At 54.3% G+C, this 23,241-nt stretch overlaps 1 protein-coding gene across 3 annotated transcripts in view; it reads right to left on the bottom strand.

Annotated features, from left to right (window-relative positions):
• The window catches only part of DIP2C (disco interacting protein 2 homolog C), a 251,648-nt gene that overhangs the window by 143,649 nt on the left and 84,758 nt on the right, over window positions 1–23,241 (bottom strand). For 2 of the 3 annotated variants that reach the window (XM_038530232.1, XM_038530234.1), the window contains exons 2-4: window positions 17,401–17,472; window positions 15,836–16,003; window positions 8,151–8,261 (exon numbers count right to left, since the gene is read on the bottom strand). In XM_038530232.1, the coding sequence (XP_038386160.1) occupies window positions 8,151–8,261; window positions 15,836–16,003; window positions 17,401–17,472 (351 nt within the window). The remainder of the gene's footprint in view (window positions 1–8,150; window positions 8,262–15,835; window positions 16,004–17,400; window positions 17,473–23,241) is intronic. The other variant, XM_038530233.1, reaches the window with a different exon arrangement.

The following is a 23,241-nucleotide window of genomic DNA, read 5'->3' as shown; positions in this document are numbered from 1 at the left end:
TTATTCAGAAGCATGCTGTCTATTCTCCAAGTGTGTGTGACTTCTCCAGTCATCGGTCATGGATTTTTACGTTAATTCCACTGTGGCTGAGAGCATATTTTTATTCCTATTCCTTTCAGTTTAAGAGTGTTTTATGGCCCAGAACGTAGTCTATTTTGGAGACTGTACTGTGTGAGCCTGGGGATGTGTTTTCTGCTGTTATGGCATCAAATACCTTATGCCATCAATTAAATCTTCATTTCAACCATATCCTTAACTGATTTGCTACCTACTGAATCTGTCCATCACTGATAGACAGATGCTGAAGTGCCACTGTAACTGTGGATTTGTCTATTTAGGTCTGTAGATTTATTGTCTTATCTCGGGTATTGTGATATTTTGTTAGGCAAGTGCACATTAAGAATTATGTCTTTCTAAAAGAATCAACCCCTTTATCATATATAATCCCTGGTAATTTTTCTTGCTCTTGAGTCTGCTCCATAAAAAATTAATGTAGCTACTCTAGCTTTTTAAAAAATGAGTGTTAGCATGGTATATTTTTCTCCATCACTTCACCTTTAATCTGTGTCTCTCAAGACAATAGACTACAGTGGCTTGTGTTTTTGGTCCACTCTGATAGTGTAACCAGTGCATTTACATCAGTAACAGTTTAAGTGATTTGTATGTTTCGATTACTATTTAACATGTTAGTTATCTATTGATTGCACTTGTTCTTTGTCTTCCACTTTTTTCTGCATATTCTAGTTTAAATTGAGTATTGAATCTTTTTCTCTCTCTTTACTCCTCATATCAATTATACTTCATTTTTTACTTTTACAAGTGGTTGTCCAGCACTTTTTACAAGTAGCATTCCAGCACTTCAAGGGTGGTACAGATGCTTCATAACAAAGCATACTCAATTCCTATCTCCTGCCTTCAATTACACTCCTGCCATTCATTTCACTAATGCATATGCTATAATCACTCAAAACATTGTTCCTATTATGACTCTGAACAAACTTTAATTTCTAAGAGCAATTACGAATGATAAAAACAACAGATTTTCTTTTGTCTTTGTGTAATCCTTCTCTAACATTCCAGCTTTCTTTACGTAGATCTGAATTTCTGACGCCACTGCCTTCAGTCCACCAATGAACCCATTTGTTATTTGTTATGGTGTCTCGGTTTCCAGCACTGCCTTTACATTTTTTCTAGGACACCTACCTCCCCCACTGAGATCACCCACCCCCGTTTTGGCACAGTGATTTTTCCCAATGACTTCAGTTCACTGATGGATCAAAGAAGGGTGGCTGGTTTTCCATTGCTTTCTTGTTGTGAGGATCCATGTGACAAAGTCCATGCATCTACTGCATGCTGGCATGAAGCCAAGATGATCTCCTCTACTCTGTTTTACTCTTTCTCATTTCTCCCTCCTGCAGACTTACTCAATTTTCCTTTTCCAACTTCCTAAATTTAATCTTTATTTCTTCAGTTTGCAGAATCACTTACTATCTACTGTAAATATTTTAGGCTATCAATTTATTTTATTTTATTTATTTATTCATGAGAAACACAGAGAAGCAGAGACACAGGCAGAGGGAGAAGCAGGCTCCACACAGGAAGCCCGATGTGGGACTCAGTTTCGGGACCCCAGGATCATGCCCCGAGCCAAAGGCAGACATCCAACTGTTGAGCCACCCAGGCGTCCCTAGGCTATCCATTTCTAAGTACCACCTCGGTGCACATCACAAATTTTGTCTATTTTTTCACCTGAAAAAGCCTCTGAATGTGTCCCTGTTTTCAGCCAGCAACCCACCCCAATCCAACTAATCTATCCCACACTACCTGCTATACACAGACATTTTCAACATGCAAATCTGATCTCATTTTCTGTTTAAATGACTAGGCACAGATACCAAGATTGAGTTCATTTTCGTTAGTTTTAAACAAATAGGACTTTATAGTCTATCTTCAAATGCATCTTCCATCTTCCTTCCAAGTCTCCCACAGCCTTGGTTTTAGAGAGCTCAGTGGGATAAAACTTTCTGCCATAGCAACTTTGCACACCTGCATTGCCCACCATTTGTCTTAAATGTGGCTAGAGAAGCAAAAAACCAGAATTTTAAATTTAATTTAAATTTAAAAGGCCCCATGTGTGTACTGGGCTACCACAATGGACACTGCAGCTACAGATAAGCCTGTCCTTCACTGGAAATATTCAGCTGAGTAGGCAGTCTGATTTAGTGCATTCTTCTCTTACTCTACTGTAACAAAATAGGTTATTTCTGATTTATACTAAACAATGAAAAAGATTTAGTTCATAGTTAATCAGATTGCAGAGTCAGGAAGCATATTAAAATCAGTGAATTTAAATTGACTGGAGAAAGAGAAACCTTCTCAATGTAGGAAATTAAACTTTAATGTCAAGGAAAAACTGACTATAGGGTAAATACACTGGTTGGAAGCAAACACAGTATCTTCCGTATTTGTGTCTCACCTACAATAAATAGCAAATGCTCGGTTCACAAAACTGCACGTGTGTTGAATGGATACCAGGCTACCAGCCCCTACGGCCAGCAAGTGAACACTGCCACACATCGGACTCTAAACTGTCATCAGCACAAAACCACCCTGAGGGGTGGGCTCGCATGTAGAAGTTTGTAGTGATCTCCTTTCCACTTTTAAAGAACAACTTCATTTTTATAAGTCACAAGGAGTGGCTCTTGAATGACCCAAAAGGACACTTTAAACTGTTAAAAATTCATGAAAACATTAAAAAGCTTTTGTTTATAGGACTAATGCCTTGATATTTACTGTATGAGAAGGAAACTGAAAAACTTTGAGATGCAAGACTTCTCAATCATTGTCTGCACAGTCAGAACGCAGTATCACCATATCCAGCAGCCCTGAAAAAATCCATGTACGTTCCTGAGAAGGTGAGTGTGGACAAAACAAATCAGGTGTCAGTGTCATTCCAGAAGTAGTTTGACCTCACAGACATCCATGGAGGGTCTCGGGGTCCCCCTGGGTCCCTGGAGCCTGTCTGGTCTGCTGTCCAGGAAGGAGCCTGGGCTCCATGCCATTCGGCCTGAAGTGCACACCGGGCCCTGGGGAGGACAGCCGCTCTAGCCCGTGACACATACAGAACGGAGAGGTGCTTTCTGAAGCTATTTGTCAGTTCACAAAGAGAAAAACCAGCAGTTTTAAGCTTATCAGGAAACCGTATGCTGCATGTTTATTTGAACGTTCTTCCTTATAGTTGGTCCTGGTGTGAATAGAAACAACACAAATCCCAAAGTGTTCTTTCCTAGGGCTTCTGGTTGGGGAGAAGGGGGTATTAAAAAACAGCTAGAATTCCTTTAACTTCTAATTTAGACTTATCAAGTAAAAGTAATAAAGTGCCCAATACAGAGTTTGGTATTTTCTAGGTACTTAGGAAATGCCTCTTCATTAATTCACTTTCCAAATCAAATTTTAGTTTCCAAATAAAGTTATTTAAAAAGAGGAGAGGTACACACTATTATAAAGAATTCTAGTAGTTCATTACAATGTAAGGCCATGGGTTTGAAAATGAAATGGAAAAGTATAGCCAAGAGAGATTAAATTTGAGGCTATATGGTTGACTGAATTGATTGTTAATTAGGGCAATTATCTAAGAGATAATAGAATTACTTCTTGGTTGATATAATTTGGTCAGTGAAGCATCCAAAGTACTTCTACTACAAGCTGAGTGGTCTAAGAATTCCAGAAAGCAAAATCTCCTGAGGGCCACAAAACTTTTTGAGTATCTTAAGTCTTCCATGCTGGCTCAGGAAAACACAAACCAGAAAATCCTGACACCTGGACACTAGCAATCAGCCACAATAAGCTCTTCAGACTTCATTCCACATTTTTAAAAAGAATTTGTGAACATACAGTGAAAGTGCAACTCACAATACATTACTGAAATATCTAAATTATGAAAACTCAGGATTAGCTTATTTTAACAAGAGGAAATAGCAGAGAATAAGGTGGTGAGACCATCAGATGAGCCTAACAATGACCCCCAGGTCCTCATTAGCTCTCTTTCTGGGTGGCCGCCACAAGACACAGGAGAGGCACCCATGTTGGTTCAAGAAAATGAGAGCCCCACTGAGCTTCAAAAGCACATGCAAAGGGCCTCTGGATAGGTTTCTCCACGTAAATCAAGCAGTCATTATTTATTCAAGGTGAGAGGAGTATGAATTTTTAGAAATTAAAACAGTCTGTATACAGTAACATTTACACAGTATTCTCTACACAGTAAGTGAAGGTGCAGGGCCATTTCCAACAGCGCTACCCTACGATGGAAACCTCAATCCTCTAGTGCAGAACCAGAGACGATCACCTGTGCAGCCACACAGCCTCTGCATGCATGAGTCAGCACACATCCCCGCACTCATATACCCCCACGCTGACTCACCCTCAAGGTCCTGTTGCTATTACCTTTCAACAGATGTCATCTCACTGACACACTCATCTTCTAAATGTGCATCAATCTCAGGGTCTTTCTAATTCCTCTGTGTGTAATTCATATGCCATAACCCTACCCAAGTCCCCCCTAAATCCTAAACGTCCTAAAATCTTCGAGTGGTACCCTGTCATCTTCAGGATAAAGCCTAAGTTCCCAAGCACAGCACACAACAGACCTTAAAATCTGGCCCATCCTAATTTCTTGCTTTTTCCCAACTGTGCTAGGCTTCTTCACCTTCTTTCCTTCCAAAAATATTAACTAGGAGCTATTTTAGGTGCTTGTCATCCATGAATGAACAAAAAACGATCCTTGTCTTTGTGAGCCTCATGTTCCCATGGTAGACTGGCAGGCAGAGAGGTAGAGACTGATAGGCAGATGCACAGACAATGACAGGTAGGCAGGCAGGAGGACGGATGACTGACAGTGTCAGAGGCGATGACTGCGATGGACACAAGCGCATCAGGAGGGGAGGGCAGGGATTGTGTGAGGTGACACCGTGTCATACCGCTTTAACTGGGTGGTCAGAGAAGGCTCACAACAACAATAACCCTTGAGCAGAGACCTGATGGAAAGGTAACAAGCAGTGTGTGTATCCAAGGGAAGAACATTCTAGGCAGCAGGAGCAGAGAGCGTAAAGGCCCTATAGCAATTAGGTGCTTGACAAACATCCAGGAAGCCAGCATGGCTACAGAAAGGAGATGAAAGACAAGACCATGGCGTGATGGGAAGCCAGATCACGGACGTGGCAGATGCGAACTGTACTCTGAGAGCAGTAGAAACTACTGGAACACGGAGAAGAGGAGTGTCACCAGCAAGCCCATGTCTGGGTCGCTGCTCTGGCTCTTCCTATGGACCATGAGCTCCTTCACCCAAAGCAGGCAGAGCTCCGGACTCACCCCCACGTCTGGGATTCTAACTGGAAAGGACAGACACAAAGTGTAGCAGGCGTCCCACATCCGCCACCTCATGAGGATGCTACGTGACATGAACAGAGACCGTGAAGTAGGGCTCCAGGTGCGCTGGACCAAGACAGGTGCGGTTCTCTTCGAAGAGGGCGGTGCTCCTTCACCACCACACTCCACCCTCATCCCTCCCACATCTACGCCTCCACCGTTTCCTACTTTGTCACTTCTCAGACTTCTATTGGAAAAGAAAGCGGTGAGGCAACCAGCTCCTGGCCTGTGTCCTAAAACAGCCGGGAGGACTTGGAGAATAGCCTTAGCCAAGGCCAGGAAACATCGGGTTTATCAGCCCCATCCCTCGTCATTAGGAAAGAGCGGTCACGCAGGAAACAGACTGGGCCAGGGTCTTAATTCCCATCTAAATCTTAAAAAAATTTAACACAGAATGTCTGAGCTTAGAATGAGGCATGTGTTTCAATCTCCTGTGTGGTAAGAAGTCAGCCAATAGAGGCAGACAGAGCTAGATCTGCACTGTATTCTGCTGGTACCTGCCATGTCACCATTAACCACCACACACTCCCTGCCCTTGCAGCTCCTCATCTATAAAATGGAAAAAAGAACACCTGACTAGTTTCTGTGAGAACTGAAGATAGTGATGATAATAAATGTGTGTCCACATGTATTTGCACATCTACATGTGTGGGTCGGTATCCACATGTGTATCTCCACGTGCACGACTACCTACGTGTGTCTGTGTTCTGTGTCTGCATGTCTACACACGTCTACGTATCTAGGTCTCCATGTGTAACTGTATGTATCCACAGGTGTGTCTATGTGTGTACTTACACGTCTCTGGGCCAACATGTCTGCCTCTGTTTGTACTTACGTGTGTGTCTGTGTGTCCACATATGTGTCTCCTGTGTGGGGGCTGTGTATACATCGATACGTGTATACGTGTGTGTCTGTGTACCTGTCTACACTGTGACTGTGTGTGCATGTATGTCTACTACATGTGACTTTGTATGTATCCATCTGCATGTCAGCACCCGTGTGTCTACTATATGTGTCTATACTACTTGTCTCTAAGCACATGTGTCTACTGTATGTGTGACTACATACATTCACATGCGTGTCTATGCTTGTGTCAACTGTATGTGTGACTAGGTGCGTACATACATAAAACACTAACATGGTGGTGCCAAGACAAGTGAGGGAACTGAAGCATTTCATGGTAAGGTGACAGCACATGTGCGCGTGCCTCCACCCAGCTAACCATCTGAGAGGCGCCTCAGACACCCGAACGGGGGTGGGCTCCTGACACGTGCTGGGAGTTCAATCACCTCTGGAAACAGAAGGTGTAGCTGAGAACAAGCTCCTGCCTCACTCCATCCCCACCGACCCCACATTGAAGCATCTGAGGGGGTGGAGGGCAGAGCGCTGGGCCTTCACTGCCTTTCGAGCCCACTCTTACTCCAGGACGATGACCCTGATGTCATAGGGCCCGCCCTGCCCCTTCCCACCTCCTCGGCCGGAGGCCAGCCAGGAAATGAGGCAAACGGCTCCTTGCAGGAAAGGGTGGGGGATGGGGCTCGTCACCCCCACTAGTGGAAGGAGCCATGAAAGAGAACCAAGGGCCTGGCTGACCCCCAGCTCTGCTGTGAACTGCCTGGGCCACCTCATCACACAGCCCCGGCTTCCTCCTCTGCAACGTGAAGGAGCAGCAAGTACCGCACCTGTTTGTTGTAAAAACCAAGTGAGATAGTACCTGTGAAAGCGCTCTGCAAAACCTGAAGTGAAATACCAGGGTTATCTCTTGTCATTGTCAGCAATCCACGTCCACCCAGAACTGAGGTCCCAGCAACAACACTTACTGAGAATTTTCCTTAGCAACTGTAGTTAGGGAAGCAGGAAAAAAGCAGTTTTAATGCAGGTGCTGGGGGGGAAAAAATCTCTCAGAATAACTAAAATATTAATCACCATACAAATTTTCTGATGAAAGAAATTATCGGAACAAAATTAACGAAAGAAATTTAAGCCAGCCAAACCCAGGAGACGGCCGCAACACAAGAGAATCACCAAGACAGCATTCTCGTACAAAGCACCATAAAACACAAAGGGAAAAGAGAACATAGGAAAGTTTAAAGATTTTCTTTTTTTGAAAACTACTTGAGAAACAGAAATCCTGGAGTTAAAAGAGAAGGAAAGAAAATTATATCAGTAACCAGGATGATGCAAAGTAAAACCAAATTGCTAGATAGTAACACCTAAAAAAAAGCAAAACTGGGCTCATGAGAGTAACCACTGTTCACGGTTATGAAATTTTATTTTTATTTTTATTTTTTTAAAAATTTTTATTTATTTATGATAGTCACAGAGAGAGAGAGAGAGAGAGAGAGAGGGAGAGAGGCAGAGACACAGGCAGAGGGAGAAGCAGGCTCCATGCACTGGGAACCCGACGTGGGATTCGATCCCGGGTCTCCAGGATCGCGCCCTGGGCCAAAGGCAGGCCCTAAACCGCTGCGCCACCCAGGGATCCCGGTTATGAAATTTTAAAGAGTGGACATTATCTTTAAAAACATGAAAAGAGTTACTGCTTACTGAGTTTGGACGTGTCCCCTGGGGGTATATTTGTTCAGGAGACAGGAGGTCATCACCTGTGATCCCACAACCAACCAAAGGACATTCAGATGCACCCCGTCCTGCCTCTTGCCCACAGCTGCTGCACACACACACCCGCCACCCGTATCACCATCACTGACTAGGGGACTTGGCCTTACCTGACCGATAGCGCTCATCTCGTGACCCTGAGGACCTTCGGCGGTGATAGCGAGTGGAAGAAGCAGGAGTGACGGGAGCCCGGCGCTCGGGAGGCAACGCTTGGTCCACCCCTGGGTTGAGGGAAACAGCAGAGTAAGGTAAGGCTTTACTTGGCGGCCAGAGCTAACACACTTGGTTGAGGCATCTGGGGGGACCGGGCCCTGAGTCCCTGCACACCTGCTGCAGCACACGAGGAGCTGGAGCACATGAGGGCTCGGGCTGGGCCAGGGGACATCACGGACACCGACGGCGAAGGGAGAAGCATTCCGGGCAGGGGAAGACTCACGCCCCGACACTACAGCCGTTAGAGACACCAGCACAGGCTGCCTAACGTCACCATCAGGGAGAACACGGATGACAAAAATGGAGCGCAAACAACCAAGTCACAATGTCCTTCACACGATAAACTAGAGGAAGAGTCACATTAATTCTCGAGGGAATTTAAAATTCTGTTGATCATTAAAGGAACCTTGACATTTAATCCCGTTGGATATCTTAACAATACAATTCAGGGAACCAGGACTGAGCATAAATTGTTCATCTTTGTTCACTCGAAATTTCTAATTCTGAAATCTTACTCCCTCTGATGTTAAAAAACTGAAAAGTTTTTAGTTCGAAAAGGCTTTGACGAATTACTGGACAGGATAAGACGGTCAGATAAAAATGATTTGATGGGTAGTTGTCAAAAGCTGACCTAAATCTGGCGATCATGATACCTATTGCACCGCGGATCTGGAGCAGCAAGAGCACAGTGTCGATAAAACTAAGCTCGTGCAGAAGGAGAGGGATTCCGAGCCCCGGGCATCAGGCAGTGACTGCTGTGCCCTCAGAACAGGGCCAGCAACACATGGAGGAGAGAGCAGGCCGGCGCTGTTTTAACAAACCCGTCAGTCCCTGGTTTCCTGTGATGGCTCCGTGAGGGTTAACTGTACCAGGGACCCAGTGTTTGTCTCGTGCTAGTGATTTCTGCACCTCAATTCTTTTTTTTTTTTTTTTTTTTTTAAGTAGGCTGCACGCCCAACATGAGGCTCAAACCCATGACCTGGAGATCAACAGTCATGGCTCTAGCGATGGAGCCGGCCAGGGCGCCCTGGCCTGTTTGTGGTCCATGATGGGTGAGGTTAACTGACTGCAGGTTAACTGCATTTGGCGAACTGCACTAGAATCATGCGGAAGATAACTGGGCCGCAGTCACTTGGCGAGCTCCTGTGCGCGCTCCACTGACACGCCATCAGACGTCTTGATGATGCAGCCGTTCAGCTGCCTAACCCGGTCCAGTGACAGTCTGCAAACGATCTCTTAACAACAACAACAAAAACCCACTATGCCTCTATTTTCATTGAACAGACACACGGAACTGATGAACTCAAGGAGCGCTATGACGTCATGATGAAGAGTGGTGGCCCCTTGGCATTTATGTTCCTGTTTATAAACATGAGCTGACGATCCCCCAGTTGCCGTCTTCAGACAACACACGACCATTGGGATCCAGAGTCGCTAGTGTGCCATGAATTCCCTCTGCTTAGACTTGATTATTCCCTAGTTAACATCAATCGGTATCTTCCGATTCCATCACGTGGTTTTCAGTGGACCTCTTGCTCTTTCCTTCAGAACATTCCACCAGAAAGGAACACCCTGTCCAACACTTCCTCCCCCGTGAGCAATCCCCGACGATCTGGGGACAGCCTTTCAGCTCGGTGTCTTCTTCCCTCAAGACCCTCCTGGTGGGTAGCCCCTGCCCTAATCTGGGCTGGCTGGTCCACACCAGCCGCGTACCCTCCACAGAGGTCCCTTCCTCCCGGGACTTGATTTTGCCTACACGTCTAAGCAAAATCATGTGTGAATTTGAAATCTTGAAAATGTGTGAATACGTGTATTTGAAAGTTACGTGCGTTCGTTGCTCCTCACGTCCGTTGCTGAGAAGTTAAACATCATCCTGATGGTACATTACTCAGGAAAAATCGGTTCATAATTGTTTCTTTTCTCGTCTGTGAACTTTGGCGGTTTCCTCCTTACTTCCACCGAAGGAGCTACAAGCCGGTGTCTCCCTCCCTCGCGGGGTCCTCGCCCGACCCACCCCCGCAGGTCTACCCGAGCGCAGCCGTCCTTCCCGCACAGACCTCTGGCCACCTGTCCTGTGACCCCGAGAAGCGTCCATCACGTGGGGCCGGAGCTCTTCTTGCTCATCTCGTCCATCCAGGGCGTCTGCTGGGATCCAGGGTCTGGCTGCAGGACCGCCTAGAACCCCAAATCCAGGAACTCTCAGGCCTGCTGCTCCAGAGAACGAACATCTCCGAGGAGTGAGACAGGGTCTCCTGCTTCCTAGACGCCGAGCCTGCCGGCCCCCGCCATGACGCCCGTGAAAGCAGCGCCGCCTGCGACGCTGGGCACCCCTGTCATCGACCCCGCAGATCACAGGACGAGTCCCCGCGGCTGCCACTGTCTGGTCCCACAGGTTACGCTTCATCTGCTCACAGACGCGTCACGCAGTTCCGGGAAGAGTGAAGCGTGCACCCCCACGCGCCAAGGTCAGACCCGCCTGCTGCACACGCAAAGCGCCCGAGCTCCGTCAACCTGGGCCCACAGCCCGCCCCTGGGCCATCCGTGGAACCCCACCCACCGAGGCCGGGAACACAGCAGACAGCAGCTTTCAGAGAAACGAGCTGATGGAACAAGAGAACAGCTCCAACAGCTCACCAGCCACTGGGCATCTCGAGAACCCACCACGTCAGCGAGCACGTTTCCGCCGTTCATCTCCCGTCACCGTGACCGGAACCTGAGGCAGCCTAAAGAACATTCTGATGAGAAAAAGCCACCAAACGTGCAGCAACTGCAGGTTAGAGTTTCCACCTCGTCAGCACAGGGGACCCACGGAAGTGACCGAGGGCCTTCCCGCCGCCCAAGGTGGCGCAAGGATGCAACTCGCCCCCGGAACGCACCGACAGCCACGCTCGCACCCCAGGCAAAACCTGCTCTGGGGAAAGCTGTGGGCCCCAGAGACCACGTGGGGAGGTGAGGGTCTTGGGGGACAGGGTCACCCCCAGACACACCGCAGACCCCAACTCGGTGGGTCACCGAGGGATGAGCACCCACACCTGGCATGCGTGAGCCTGTGCCCAGCCCACACAGTGGTCGCTCGCCAGGAGCCCTCGAATGTTCGCGGGAGCCGCCCCTCCCCCCCAAGACGGGCGCCCTGGGCTCAGGGACAGGCTGGGGGCAGAGGGCGGCTCCCCGCATCCTGGTGTAGCCACCACCCAGCACCCTTCAAGCCCTCCAGTGCCCGTGGTCTCAGAGCCGGATGCACGCCCACCAGTGACCTGCCCAGGCCAGGCCGCCTGGACCAGACCAGCTGCCAGATATCTGACAGCGATGTGTGCCCCGGATTCCAACCTGGGGCTGCCTGTCACTGGTCAGCTCATAGGGTCCACGGGGGAGCCCTGCCCACGGGCGGGGGGGTATGCTCGCGGCAGGTGCAGGGTCCCGTGAGGCCCCCAACGTGCCAGGTCACACGGCCCAGCAGGACTGTCCACTCGAGAACCGCGAAGGGACTGGGGAGGAAGGCAGCCAGGCAGGCAGATGGTCATGCGCCCCTCCCCAGGTCCCCCTCCCTGCCCCTGCCCCCCTACCCAGCCACCACCAGTCACCCACACCCAGTTCAGGAAGGACAACCCTGACCCAATTCTGTAACCTCCACGATCCACCACTTCCAGACCAGATCCCGGAACCCAAACTGTCCTCACAGGAACCGAGGGATGCGGCCACACAGGCCCTGTAGCTCAGACACACCACGGGCTTCAGGCCACGACACCTGCATTGTAGACGACACCTGGTCACTCAGGACGTCCAATGTTCCAGGAAACACTCAGATGGCAAAGGAAATATACGAAAAAGTCTTGGTTTTTGACAAACTTTCATAAGAAGCCACGAAGGGTTTGTGGAAGACGACCTGAGTAAAGATGCACATGGGATCCAAGTCTTACCCTGAGCCCGTGTGGACCAGAAAAATCCCTCGGCAGCGACATCAGCTCCCGCTGGAGGTGGGTGACCTCCCTGGGCCTGGCTGGAACCCACGCCTCTCTGGTCCTGCCCCCAGTGGACTCCAGCACCAGCCGCTCTGCCCAGGCGGATCCTGCTCCAGGACCTGGAGCCGTTTCCGGATCGTCCGCCGCTCTTGTGGCGATTACAGCCTCACAGTAGCACTTACGTCTGCAGCGCAGTCGAGCCTCGGCCAGGAATCCGCAGCACCATCGCTGCGCGTGCAGTAAGGGACTCTCCACACTGGCCCAGCGTCGGCTCCATGGGGTGGGGTGAGGTCACCTGCCCGACCGCAGAGCCTTCGGTCTCTGCCTCTTGCAGCAGAAGTCCTTGCCGGAACCCAGTACGGATGTGCCGACTGCAGTCCTGTGTCTGCATTCCAGGTGGATTAGGGACTCACTCTGTGGACATGCATAGACGACCCTGCCGGCAGGGCACCTTCGTGCTCCCAGCACTCGGTGTTGGCTCAACAGGTGGAAGCAGCTCGGGAGCCGGCGCCCGCGGTCAGGAGCAGGGCTTCTGCGTGCCTCAGGCCCCCACACAACATCGCGCTCCCGCCTCCACTCACACTCCGGGTGCCAGCATGGACACAGGGGAGGAGGAGCCCAGCCGGTGAAACACCAGGATGCACAACGGGGACTCCGTGTGACCAAGCCCTCGGCTGCGAGAAGACACATTTGTTCAGCAGCGAGAGCAGCGAATTATGGGCCAGGATGGCGACCGTGGCAGGCGTCGCCTGGACACAGTTCCCCTCCAGCTGAGGGGGGCTCAGGTCCCACAGCGAGTCGATCTGGACGCGATTCGTACCGAGGCACAGGTAGGGCCGTGCACAGCGGCCAGTGTGGCCCAGGAGGCCCCCGCACCCCCGCCCTGACCCTGGCACACGGCAGCCTGGCTACGGCTGCGTCCTCTGACACGAGAACGTCTGTCTTCCTAGACACCAAAAGCGCATGATTCACAAGCTCTGAAGTCAGCTCCTTGCGGGAGATGCCCTCACAGGCCTGGAAACCCAGCAGGAGTGTGGGCCCTGGGCATCAGGCAGCTGTGCTGAACCACCCGCCCCGGAAACGTGACGTCGGGACAGCGTGTCCGCAGTCAGAGCACCAGACACGGGGCTGCTGGGCTGAAATCCAGGATCAAGGATCGTAACACATGATCCAGCCGATGAGGATATGCCGAGGCCCCGAATCGCACTGTCCCTTAACCTCCCGGGTACGGAAACAGCGGGAACCGTTTACTCTTTAAAAGCATCCAGATCAGAAATGAAGACAAAGCCGTGCTCAGAGGAGGTGCCTGCAGCGCGACCGTCCGTCTGCTGGGACGTCGGGGGACTGCACAGGGCTGAGCAGCATGCGGGCACCCGCCTCACCGCCCACGGGAGCTGTGGCCAGGAGGACACGGGGCGGTGTCAGAGGCCTACACTTCCTGCCACACGCATGGGAGAGCATCCTCTTCCCCGGGTTGGGTGGGGGTGGAACCGTCGAAGACGTGACTGTGTGATTATTCCAGTATCATGGTGAAGCGAGGGACCAGGGGGCCCGTGCAGACTCTGGGGTTGTTGCAGCAGTGACCCCTGAGCTGGGCTCTGAGCAGTGGTCGGGTGTGGGGGCAGAACACACAGGCCCTGCAGCCAGGAGCCTGCGTCACCCGGGAGCGGACAGTGGCCCTTGGACGCCGTCGTGGCCAATGCTCTGCACAGGGCTATCTGCGTCCCTCAGGAGCAGCAAGGCCCCTCATCCTCCAACAGATCCCACGGCCAACTCCCGGGGAGCAGGAGAAAGCCGGTTCCCTTGCCCTCCGGGCCCGTGGCTGGAATTCACGGAGATCTCCGCAACTACGCAGTCACGGGAAGTCCCTGAGCACAGAGCCACGGCCTTGAAGGAAAAGCCAGGGACACGGCGCAGATGAGATTTCCAGAAAGGACTCACCCGAGACACGAGCACCGGGTCACAGGAAGTAGAGTCTGGCTGATTCGTGTGTGACAAGAGAGGACGACCCCGCTCGGCGAAGGAAGTGCCGGTATTTGTGGTCACGCTGGAGTTCCACTGCATCCCATCCACGGCCTTTCGCCGCAGAGACACAGTCAGGGAAGCCGACTGTGCTGTTCAGGGAAGCCCAGAGATGCGGGCCGACAATGGGGTCGGCTTTCTGTTTTTTGAGCTTTATCGGGTTTGGAGACGAATGGGACATTACAGACACAGGGCTGGTCCCCGACAGGTATATCTCAACTAGTATTTTCTCCTCGAAGATGACTCTCTGGACGGGTTTTCTGACCCCTTCTTTCCTTTTAGCTTCCGACTCACTTCTTGTCATCTAGATTTAGGGAAGCTCTCAGCATCGTGCTCCCCAAAGACGTCGTGTCCTCCGGGGTGCCGGAGTCCCAGCAGGGGCTCAGACCTTCCCGGGGACAGACTCGCAGTCCCCACTGTGGCCCAGCGCTCATGCGCCCGCACAAGCCACACTAAATCGGAACCGTCAGTCCCGAACGCAGAATACTGTCTAGAAGTATTAGTTTTCTCTGACAAAAACCACTTAAAAAAAAAAAAAAAAAGGCTCACACAACACAAATGCCCTGATAGGAGCACATCTGGCAGGATAAGGCGACCGGCTATATGTGAGTGCCTGTCGTGAGCCCCCATCCCAGAGTCTCAGACGGGGCACACAGGGGACAAACACTCAGACTCGGAACCCCGGCTCCCCGGGCCGCATCCCCAAGCTCTACAGAGTGAACAGACTCACGTGGGCAACTCCTCAGAAATAAAGACTCGCAGCAGAGCCTGAGCTCCTGGACCTGGAGCCACGGGGGCGCCTGCCTTCCCCTCCCGAGGGGCACACAGGCCCCTGGAGCCGCGTCCCCACGTCTGCACCGGCCACGCCAGGCTTCCGTGGGCCGGGAAGTGCACCCCCCGCCAGCACCCGAGCCCACCACCCTGCGTCCACCTACTGCTCCCGGTCAGCTGGCGGCCGGCCCGCAGGAGAGCCCCGGTAGCCGCCGCCTCCAGACCCCGAGGCCAGCGCAACATCAAACGTCTCTCTTTACTTCTTCGGGATTTTCAAATAATGGTTTTTGTTTGAGATAAAAACATGAAGTTACCCTAAAGCTGACAAATGCTCATTTTCTTATCCTACCGGGAGATGCATGGAGCTCACGCCTGGGGGCTTCTTACACGGAGAACGAGGCCGACGGAGGCGATCGAGCGTCGGACGGCTCGATCTACCCATTCTTCTGTTCGCCAACCGCACGGCGCCCTCTGGGAAGAGGATGGCTCGCTCCCGTGGAGCTCAGGCCCAGGGGCCGGCAGAGGCCAGACACACAGGAGAGCGGAGGGCCAAGCATTTCAACAGGAACGTCACCATCGGGGTCGTAACACGCACACCGCACGTTCAGAGGAAAGGCTCGGAGGGCCCAGGGGCTGCGACCGAGAGGCGGCCTGGGAGTCTGGAGCCCCCGTCCCTGCCCGACCCCACATCCCCGGCGCCAGCACAGGGCTGCGGGAGGACTGGCGGACGTGCGCCCACATGGGGTGCCCGCGGCGGCGGCAGCGGCGGCAGGTGGACGGTCTGCCCCGCGAGGCCCCGCCGGGGGTCTCTCTCAGGGGAGTGCGCTCACCGAAGCGAAAGTAAAACAGCGGCCGGTTCCCCGCGGTGCTGGCCGCCCGCTCTCTGACCGCGGCGTCTCGGATGTCGCACACCCCGATGTTGCCGGAGTGCAGCGCTCGTCCCGGGGCTCCTTCACTGTGCTGCAGTCTACACCGGACCACGGCAGCTCCGTTCGCTGCTGTAACAAGTTGAAAAAAACTAATTAATGCAAACTTTAGTTTTTTTTAGATTTGTTACAGCACTGAGCAGAGCTGCCGACCCCATGCAGAATGGCACGAAGAACACCAAAGGGCTACGCAACACGGGCCACCCTCAAAGCCCCTCCGACACGGTCAACCACGTTCTCCGCGCCGCCGCGGCTCAAGAACGTCTCCCGGGAGCGCGCAGACCTGCCTCTGTCTCACACATCAGGATCCTACCGGGACCGGAGCCTCCAGTCTGCCCAGCGGCCCTTCCCTGAGACGCAGAGTGCCTCCCGCCACAGGAAGGGCAAGGCCGGGCCACGGAGACCACCGTCGGCTCAGCGGTCCTGCTAGAGGACGGTCGGGGCATCTGGCCGCACCTGCCCTGAAAGCCCTCCACGCGTGGCTGTCACCAGCCAAACACCTGACTCAGCTGCAGTTCCCTGAATACAGCAGCTGGCAGGGATACCCAGCCGCCCGCTGCGTCAGGCCAGCGCCGCAGGTCCACCTTCATGGAACTTCCTTAAACATCAGCTAAGACACGTACACAGAACCAGAACAGAGCTGCAAACGACAGGACCTCCGCACAGAGCCGGCTCCCTGGAGGGTGCGCTGCAGGAAACGCCGCGGCCGAGCTAGCGGCCCCTCTGGCTGTGTCACAGGCTGGAGGGCGGAGGGGCAGACAGGGTCACGTCTCCACCAGGAGTGCCCGAGCCGACATGTTTCAACGTGGCAACCACGGAGCTGAGGAAGGGGGCCATCCTGCTCCTCTGCGGACCGGGGTCAGGTGCACAGCAGTCCCAACACCCAGCAGGTTAACGTCACCCCCGGCTGACCTGCGCTTCAACCAGGGCTGAGGTGCTCGAACCCCACCCTGGCAGCACGTGCTTCCTCCCACAGATGGCAGACGCTCGAAGGACACACTGTGCACTGCAGGGAAGAACCCACCGCATTCTGGGACCACGTTTCAGTCCCACACGGGGTCCCATACGGTGTCTACATTCTACGTCTGCCCCCCTGTGACATGCACAAAAACCTGTGGCCAACTGGATCTGTCACCATCGGCAAGAATGTTCAACCCGCTAAACCAGAGTCATGTTTGCATCCTAAGTGCTCTCGTGGTTTTGGTTTGCAGTAAGCATTGCAGGGTGATCAACACGTTCTTGCCTTCTATGGACGAAATACGTATCGACTTTGTCAGGCAGTCACAGAAGAGTCCCATGTGCCTCCTGTACCCACACTGCCACCCCACGGCGGAGCTGGACGTGGCCAGCGTCACACCAGGACCGTGACCTTTGCACGCGCTGGGCACCACAAAGGACTCGCACTCCCCGGTGTCTCTTGCACATCATACTTCACTCCTAAGATTAGACGCTCTATGTACCGTACGTACTCGGAGGCTGGGGCAGGTAGGCTCCGATCAGCTTCGACCTCTTCTTTTCATATCCTTTCTGGGTGATGTCGCCTGTAAGAGAAGGAAGGAGACATTCAGAATGGCCTCAGTGTCATCGGGTCACTCATCAGACCCTAAGATGCTGCGAGTTACGCCTGTGTCTTCTGTTGGCCTTTTAATCATGATTTAGAGAAGAAAGCACCTTGTCATTCACCTTGCCCCCAACCCCTGCCCTCAAATAGCCATTTAAGCCCCATAAAAACCTTCATGCTTGTCTCAGCCCCTCCCTGCAAGGTCTTGGCGCTCACAGGACGTGGAATCAGAGCCCGGATGTTCTTCACACCACCAAGTAGAAACCCCCCAACTCTGCACGGCTCTGTTAGGCCAACCGACAAGGGACTGTGCAGGCATCGGCGCTGGGGACGGCCACCCAAAGCACTCAAGTTTTAATAAAAATACAGCAAGTTGGTGAATTTGCTTTTTCTAATGACATATGCTCACTAAATTATAGCAAACTATAAAGCACCCCGAGTGTTTGATGACTGACCTGACCAACCCACAGCTCCCCCACGCAGTCGTGGGCACACCATGAAGTGCACACCTAGTTCTAAATAGCAGAAGTCTACAGAGAACGCATCCCACCATCAACCAGTGAGCATTTCCGAGGCTAACGGCACACTGGGGGGCCGCTGTCCGGTGTACCTGCACCATGGCCGTGCCCAAGTTCAATCGACACCAAGGCTGCTCATCTGCTTTTTGGAAATGCTCCAACTCCCCCCTCATTTTATTTATTTTTAAATATTTTATTTATTGATGTGACAGAGGGTGAGCGAGCACACACGTAAGCAGGGGGAGTGGCAGAGGCAGAGGGAGAAGCAGACTCCCCATAGAGCAGGGAGCCGACACGGGGCTCAACCCCAGGACCCTGAGGTCATGACCTGAGTCCAAGACAGATGCTTCACCCACTAAGCCCCCCGGGTGCCCCTCAAATCCCACATTTTAAAAGGATGCCTAAAATCTCACAACCAAAAACCCCATACGCATCTACACACTGTGGAGCGAGCAGGGAATTAGAGCACGTTCACGGGTCACGCCTTCTGACCTCTGCCCCCGACCACTGCCCCTCTTGTAACATCAAAGACGAGAAAACAACGTTACACCTGTGAGGAGCCAGCCTGAAACCAGAGGAAACCGCTGGGCGCCTGGAAGCCGTGGGTCACGGGGGGGGGGGGGGGGGGGGGGGGGGGGGGGGGGCGGGGGTCAGAGGCGGGCGGGCCCCCAGCCCCGCTCACAGACGAGTCTCTGCTCTTCCTGGACGGGGCAGGAGGACCCGAGCCGCCCCCGCCCCGGGACCGGAGAGCAGCAGGCGCCGCGTCCCTGGGGGCACGACGAGGTGGCGGTTCCCAGTGCCCTCTGGCTCCCTGGTCTGCTCCGGCCGGTGTGGGGCCAGCGCGGGGCCGGGGGGCCTGGGCTGGCGGCAGCCCTCCGGCTGAGTCCCGCCTGGGGAGCCGACCTTCCCCCTGCGCGCTGCCCCCAGAAGGCGGCTGACGTTCAGAGGCAAGGACGGGGAGCACGGCTGCGCCCCGGATGACCCCGGACGAAGCTCCGTGTTCCGGCCTCACCTCGCCATCGAGACGTTCGGCCGCAGGAAGACTAGCCCTTTCCCGGGAAGATGAGGACTCTCCGCCACCTCGGAAGATCTGTACAGGGATGTGCGCGGGGATCTGCGTGGGGACGCATCCTCAGGGGCACCTGACCCCGCGCACGAAGGGCTGACGGCGGGATGCATCCATGCCCCTGAGCGGGTGACTCGCATGAGCCCCGCTACAGTCCTGCTCAGGAGCAGCAGCTCTCAGGATTTCGGGAGACCCCGCTTGCTAACAGCTCTCACAACCTGCCGAGTGGGAGGACGCGCTTTTCATGGAGTAACTTCACGTGACTCGGGGCCAGCTAAGTCCCGCTCTGGTGGGCAGGCCGGCTGGCAGACCGCCTTCCCAGTGCGTCCTGTGCTCCGCCCCGCGCCCCAACCCAGACCGCTGGCTCCTCGCCCCAAATGCCTCCAGTCCTCACGACGACGGACTTCACACGAAAGAAACTAGCAAACAGTCCCTGTGTCTCTTCCCCGGGGCCCCAGATCTAAGCAGAACACACACTCGGGACGCGTCTCAAACTACTCCCCCTCGAAGCTGCACCTGAATGGTCCACCCCGCCACCTGCTCCGGACGCGCGCCCCGACAGCCCGGCCCGGCCTGGGGCTCCAGCTGCACACACATCGCACCAGCCACATGGGGCCATCCTCACGACGTCCTGGAGGGCCGCTTACCGTTTGGCACACACACGAGCGGCCCACCCTCAATCCCAGGGTGTGAGCCTACGTGGATGGCGTCTGTCTGCCTGTCCCCACACCTGCCCAGGGGGACTGCCGGGGGCCATCTGGGGCAGGGTGGACAGAGACCCCCAGACCCCCATGATTAAAGCACTGGAGGCCACAGCTGGAGTGCGTGTCCCACAAGGATCCAGGGTCTGGGGTGAGGGCAGGGCCACTTGGGCTCCCCGAGCACCACAGCTGGCAGGGGACGGACTGTGGACGGACTTTACTGTCCATGGAGGAAGTCCTGTTGCTCTTAACTCCGCAACTCCTGTAGCCTCTGGTGGACGACAGTCCATGGGTCACCACCTCTGCAAATGTTCGCGAGCAACTTTCTAGCCGGAGGCGTCTCACGTCCTGCCCGTGGGGCTGACACAGCCTGTGAGGGTTTGGAGGCTGACAGGGTAACGGGGGAAGAGTGAGAGAGGAGTGCGTGGATGGCTGATAGGAGATGGACAGACAGGGGGCAGATGGACGGACGGGCACACACACAGACGGTCAGATGGATAGACAGAAGGAGGACACACACGGATGGGCAGACGGACAGACCCATAAGGATGAGACACACGTGGACCTGAGTGCTAACACAGCTCCGCCACCGGCCGACCCCCAGACAACGCCAGGACATCACCAGAACAACACAGCTCCTCCAAGTCTCCCTGCAGCTCGAGGACCCCCGGGCGCCCCCACCCAGGTCTGCCAGGAGCACGCAGCCCTCGGGGTACAACTGCATGTCCGAGGCAGAAGGTCAGCGCAGGGGAGCCGCCGCCCCATCACAGCGGAGGCAGGATTCTGCTCGCTGGGGCTCCGGCTGCCCCATGACGACCCTTAGTTGTCACTCCCGCGCAGGGACCCCGACCCCAGGACCCCGTGCTCCAGCGTGCGCCTCGCGCACCCCAAACGGCGCGTTTCCAGGCTCCCGCGCTCAGGCCGCCTGCCCACCAACCCCGGTCACCAGGAGTAAGGACGCGGGGCGGGAGGGAGGAGGAAACAAGCCACCTTCACCCTGCCCTGCGCCTCCCCAAGGACACTTACACCCTCCTCCCGCAAGTAGCTCCGTCAGACTTGACGTTCAGCAGGAGACCTCAGGGCTCCACGTTCTCCCGCAGACGAGCCCACGTGCACGCACGGCCTACGTTCAAGGCGAAAACCCACGTGAGGCAAAACCAGCCACACGCTGCTGAGAAGAGCTGCGCCTCCCATGCCCCAGGAGAGCCTCCTCTCACTCAGGGCCGTGACCCTCTCAGGCAGAGGAGGTGGCCACACCGACGCCGGCACCAAGGGGACACCATGGGGTCCCGTCCCAGCCCCCACCTCGCTCCAGAGCTCAGCTCCATGGGGACGTGAGCAGGGGTCTGTGCAGGGGGCATGGGCAGGGTAACTGTGCAGGGTACCTGTGTGGGGATCTGTGCAGGCACCTGTGGGGGGGGACATGTGCGGGGACCTGTGTGGGGATGTGTGCAGGGACATGAGTGGGGATCAATGTGGAGATGTGCTCGGGGACCTGTGCAGGGATCTGTCCGGAGAGATCTGTGTGGGGATGTGGGTGGGGAACGTGCACAGGAATCTGTGCAGGGACATGCGTGGGGATCTGTGCGGGGAGGTGCTTGGGGACGTGTGCAGGGACATGGGTTGGGGCCATATGCGGGGACATGGGTGGGGGATGTGCACGGGACATGGGCAGGGGCTGTGCACGGGGTGTCAGTGTGGGGACGTGTGCAGGGTACGTGGGCAGGGACATGGTCAGGGGATCAGTGTTCAGGGGGATTAGTGTAGGGGCCATGCGCGGATCTGCACCTGTGTGTTGCTTGGAGCAACTGCAAGGGATCATGCTGTCCCCGACGAAGCGCAAGGCCATGCAGAACCCCATCCCTGAGTCCCCAGAGAAAAGGAGAAAACGACGCAGGTACGGCTCACCATCCCCACCGGGCCTGTCCGGTCGCAGCCTGAGGAAGGAGGGAGGCCTCGTGCCCGACCCCATGTGACCCCGCAGCGAGGAGGCGGCGCGAAGGCTTGGCCAGGACCACAGTGTGAGTGACAAATGCACAAACCGCCGCGTCTGAGCAACAGCGCTTGATGGGAAGTGGAGGCACGTCTCTGCGGGGAGAGGCTTGGACCCTGAGCCGTGGGAACCACCCACGCAGGCGCCTCTGGGCATGCAAACCCGCCTCCAGCGGGTACAGGAGCACCAGGGCCAGACAAGGTGATGCGGTGACGGGCCACGCTCCACGTTCAGGTGGGTCGGCATAGCACCCGGGGTCTGCCCCGGACAGGCTGTTCCTCGGGACGTCCTGTCGCCGTGCAAAGGGTCCCAAGGTTTCATCCCGTTCACTCACTGACCCAGCAAACACCTGGTACCACGTACGGTGCGCCGGGCGGTCAGCAGGGCTGCGGGGACGCAGCCGGCACTAAAGGTCTACTCAACGGAAGATTAAGGAAACAGCCCTACTCTCACTTTTGACACTTTCTTTACAGATGGAAATAGGGGTGCCTGGGTGGCGTGGTCGGTTCAACGGCTGGCTCCTGGTTTGGGCTCAGGTCTTGACCTCAGGGCCCTGGGATCAAGCCCCGAGTCCGGCTGCGAGCTGAGCAGGGGAGCCTCCTCTCCTCCTCTCCCCTTCCGCCCTCCCCCTGTGCTCCAAAGTAAGTAAATCTACAAAAAAAAAAAAAAAAAAAAAAAAAAGGTGGAAGCAAAGTAGTGACAAAGTTAACGATTCCAAGGACATTCTTAAATTGCCCCACCTGGCAGAGTAACGGGAAATAACGAGAGACACAGTCCGTGTTAGAGACAGTGAGAATGGCTATGCTCTCCCTCCTGCTGGCATCACGATGCAGAATGTGCCAAGACGTTTAAATCTTATCTTCAGATCATATATATAAACTCACTTATTTTAATCCTTTCTAAAATAAAGGCTCAGTGCTGAAAAGGCTGGCTGTCAACCCAAGGGACTCTGGGAGCAGGGAGGAGAGAGGGCGGACTCGGTGATTTTACGCAGTCGTCATTTCTGTGAGACCAATGAGCTGCAGAGGTTCCTCCAGCAGTCTCCTGCCAGCCGAACACACCTGAGCTGGATGACAGCCCTGCGTGAGGCTTGGGCTCCGATCAACAAACCTTGCTGCAGCTTGACGGTAACTTTTCAATCTTTACAAAGCAACACATCGTAGGTCCCAATAACAGGAAGGGCGAGCACACAGAATGACAGAAGAATCCTCTCCTATAAAATGAGGACAATCAGTAACTACGGTCTAACTGAACGTACAGAGCGGGACTTGACGACGTGGTCCTGCTGCATGTGAGCACAGAGCGAAGCCAGTCAGATCAGCGCAGGACCAGGTCGCAAAAGCGTGAAGTGAAACTATTCTCCATGGATGCGTAAGCACAACAGCCTCCAACGCAGGAAGGATTCGACGGCAACCCTTCCCCACCTGCTACTTCGCAGCCAGGTCCCCGGCATGGGAATCCCCACGCACAC

Source organism: Canis lupus, chromosome 2, assembly GCF_011100685.1.
Source record: "Canis lupus familiaris isolate Mischka breed German Shepherd chromosome 2, alternate assembly UU_Cfam_GSD_1.0, whole genome shotgun sequence".
In the NCBI taxonomy this organism is placed as follows: Eukaryota; Metazoa; Chordata; class Mammalia; order Carnivora; family Canidae; genus Canis; species Canis lupus.
The sequence above is the reverse complement of the archived record's forward strand: the minus strand, read 5'-3'. Positions and strand labels throughout refer to the sequence as shown.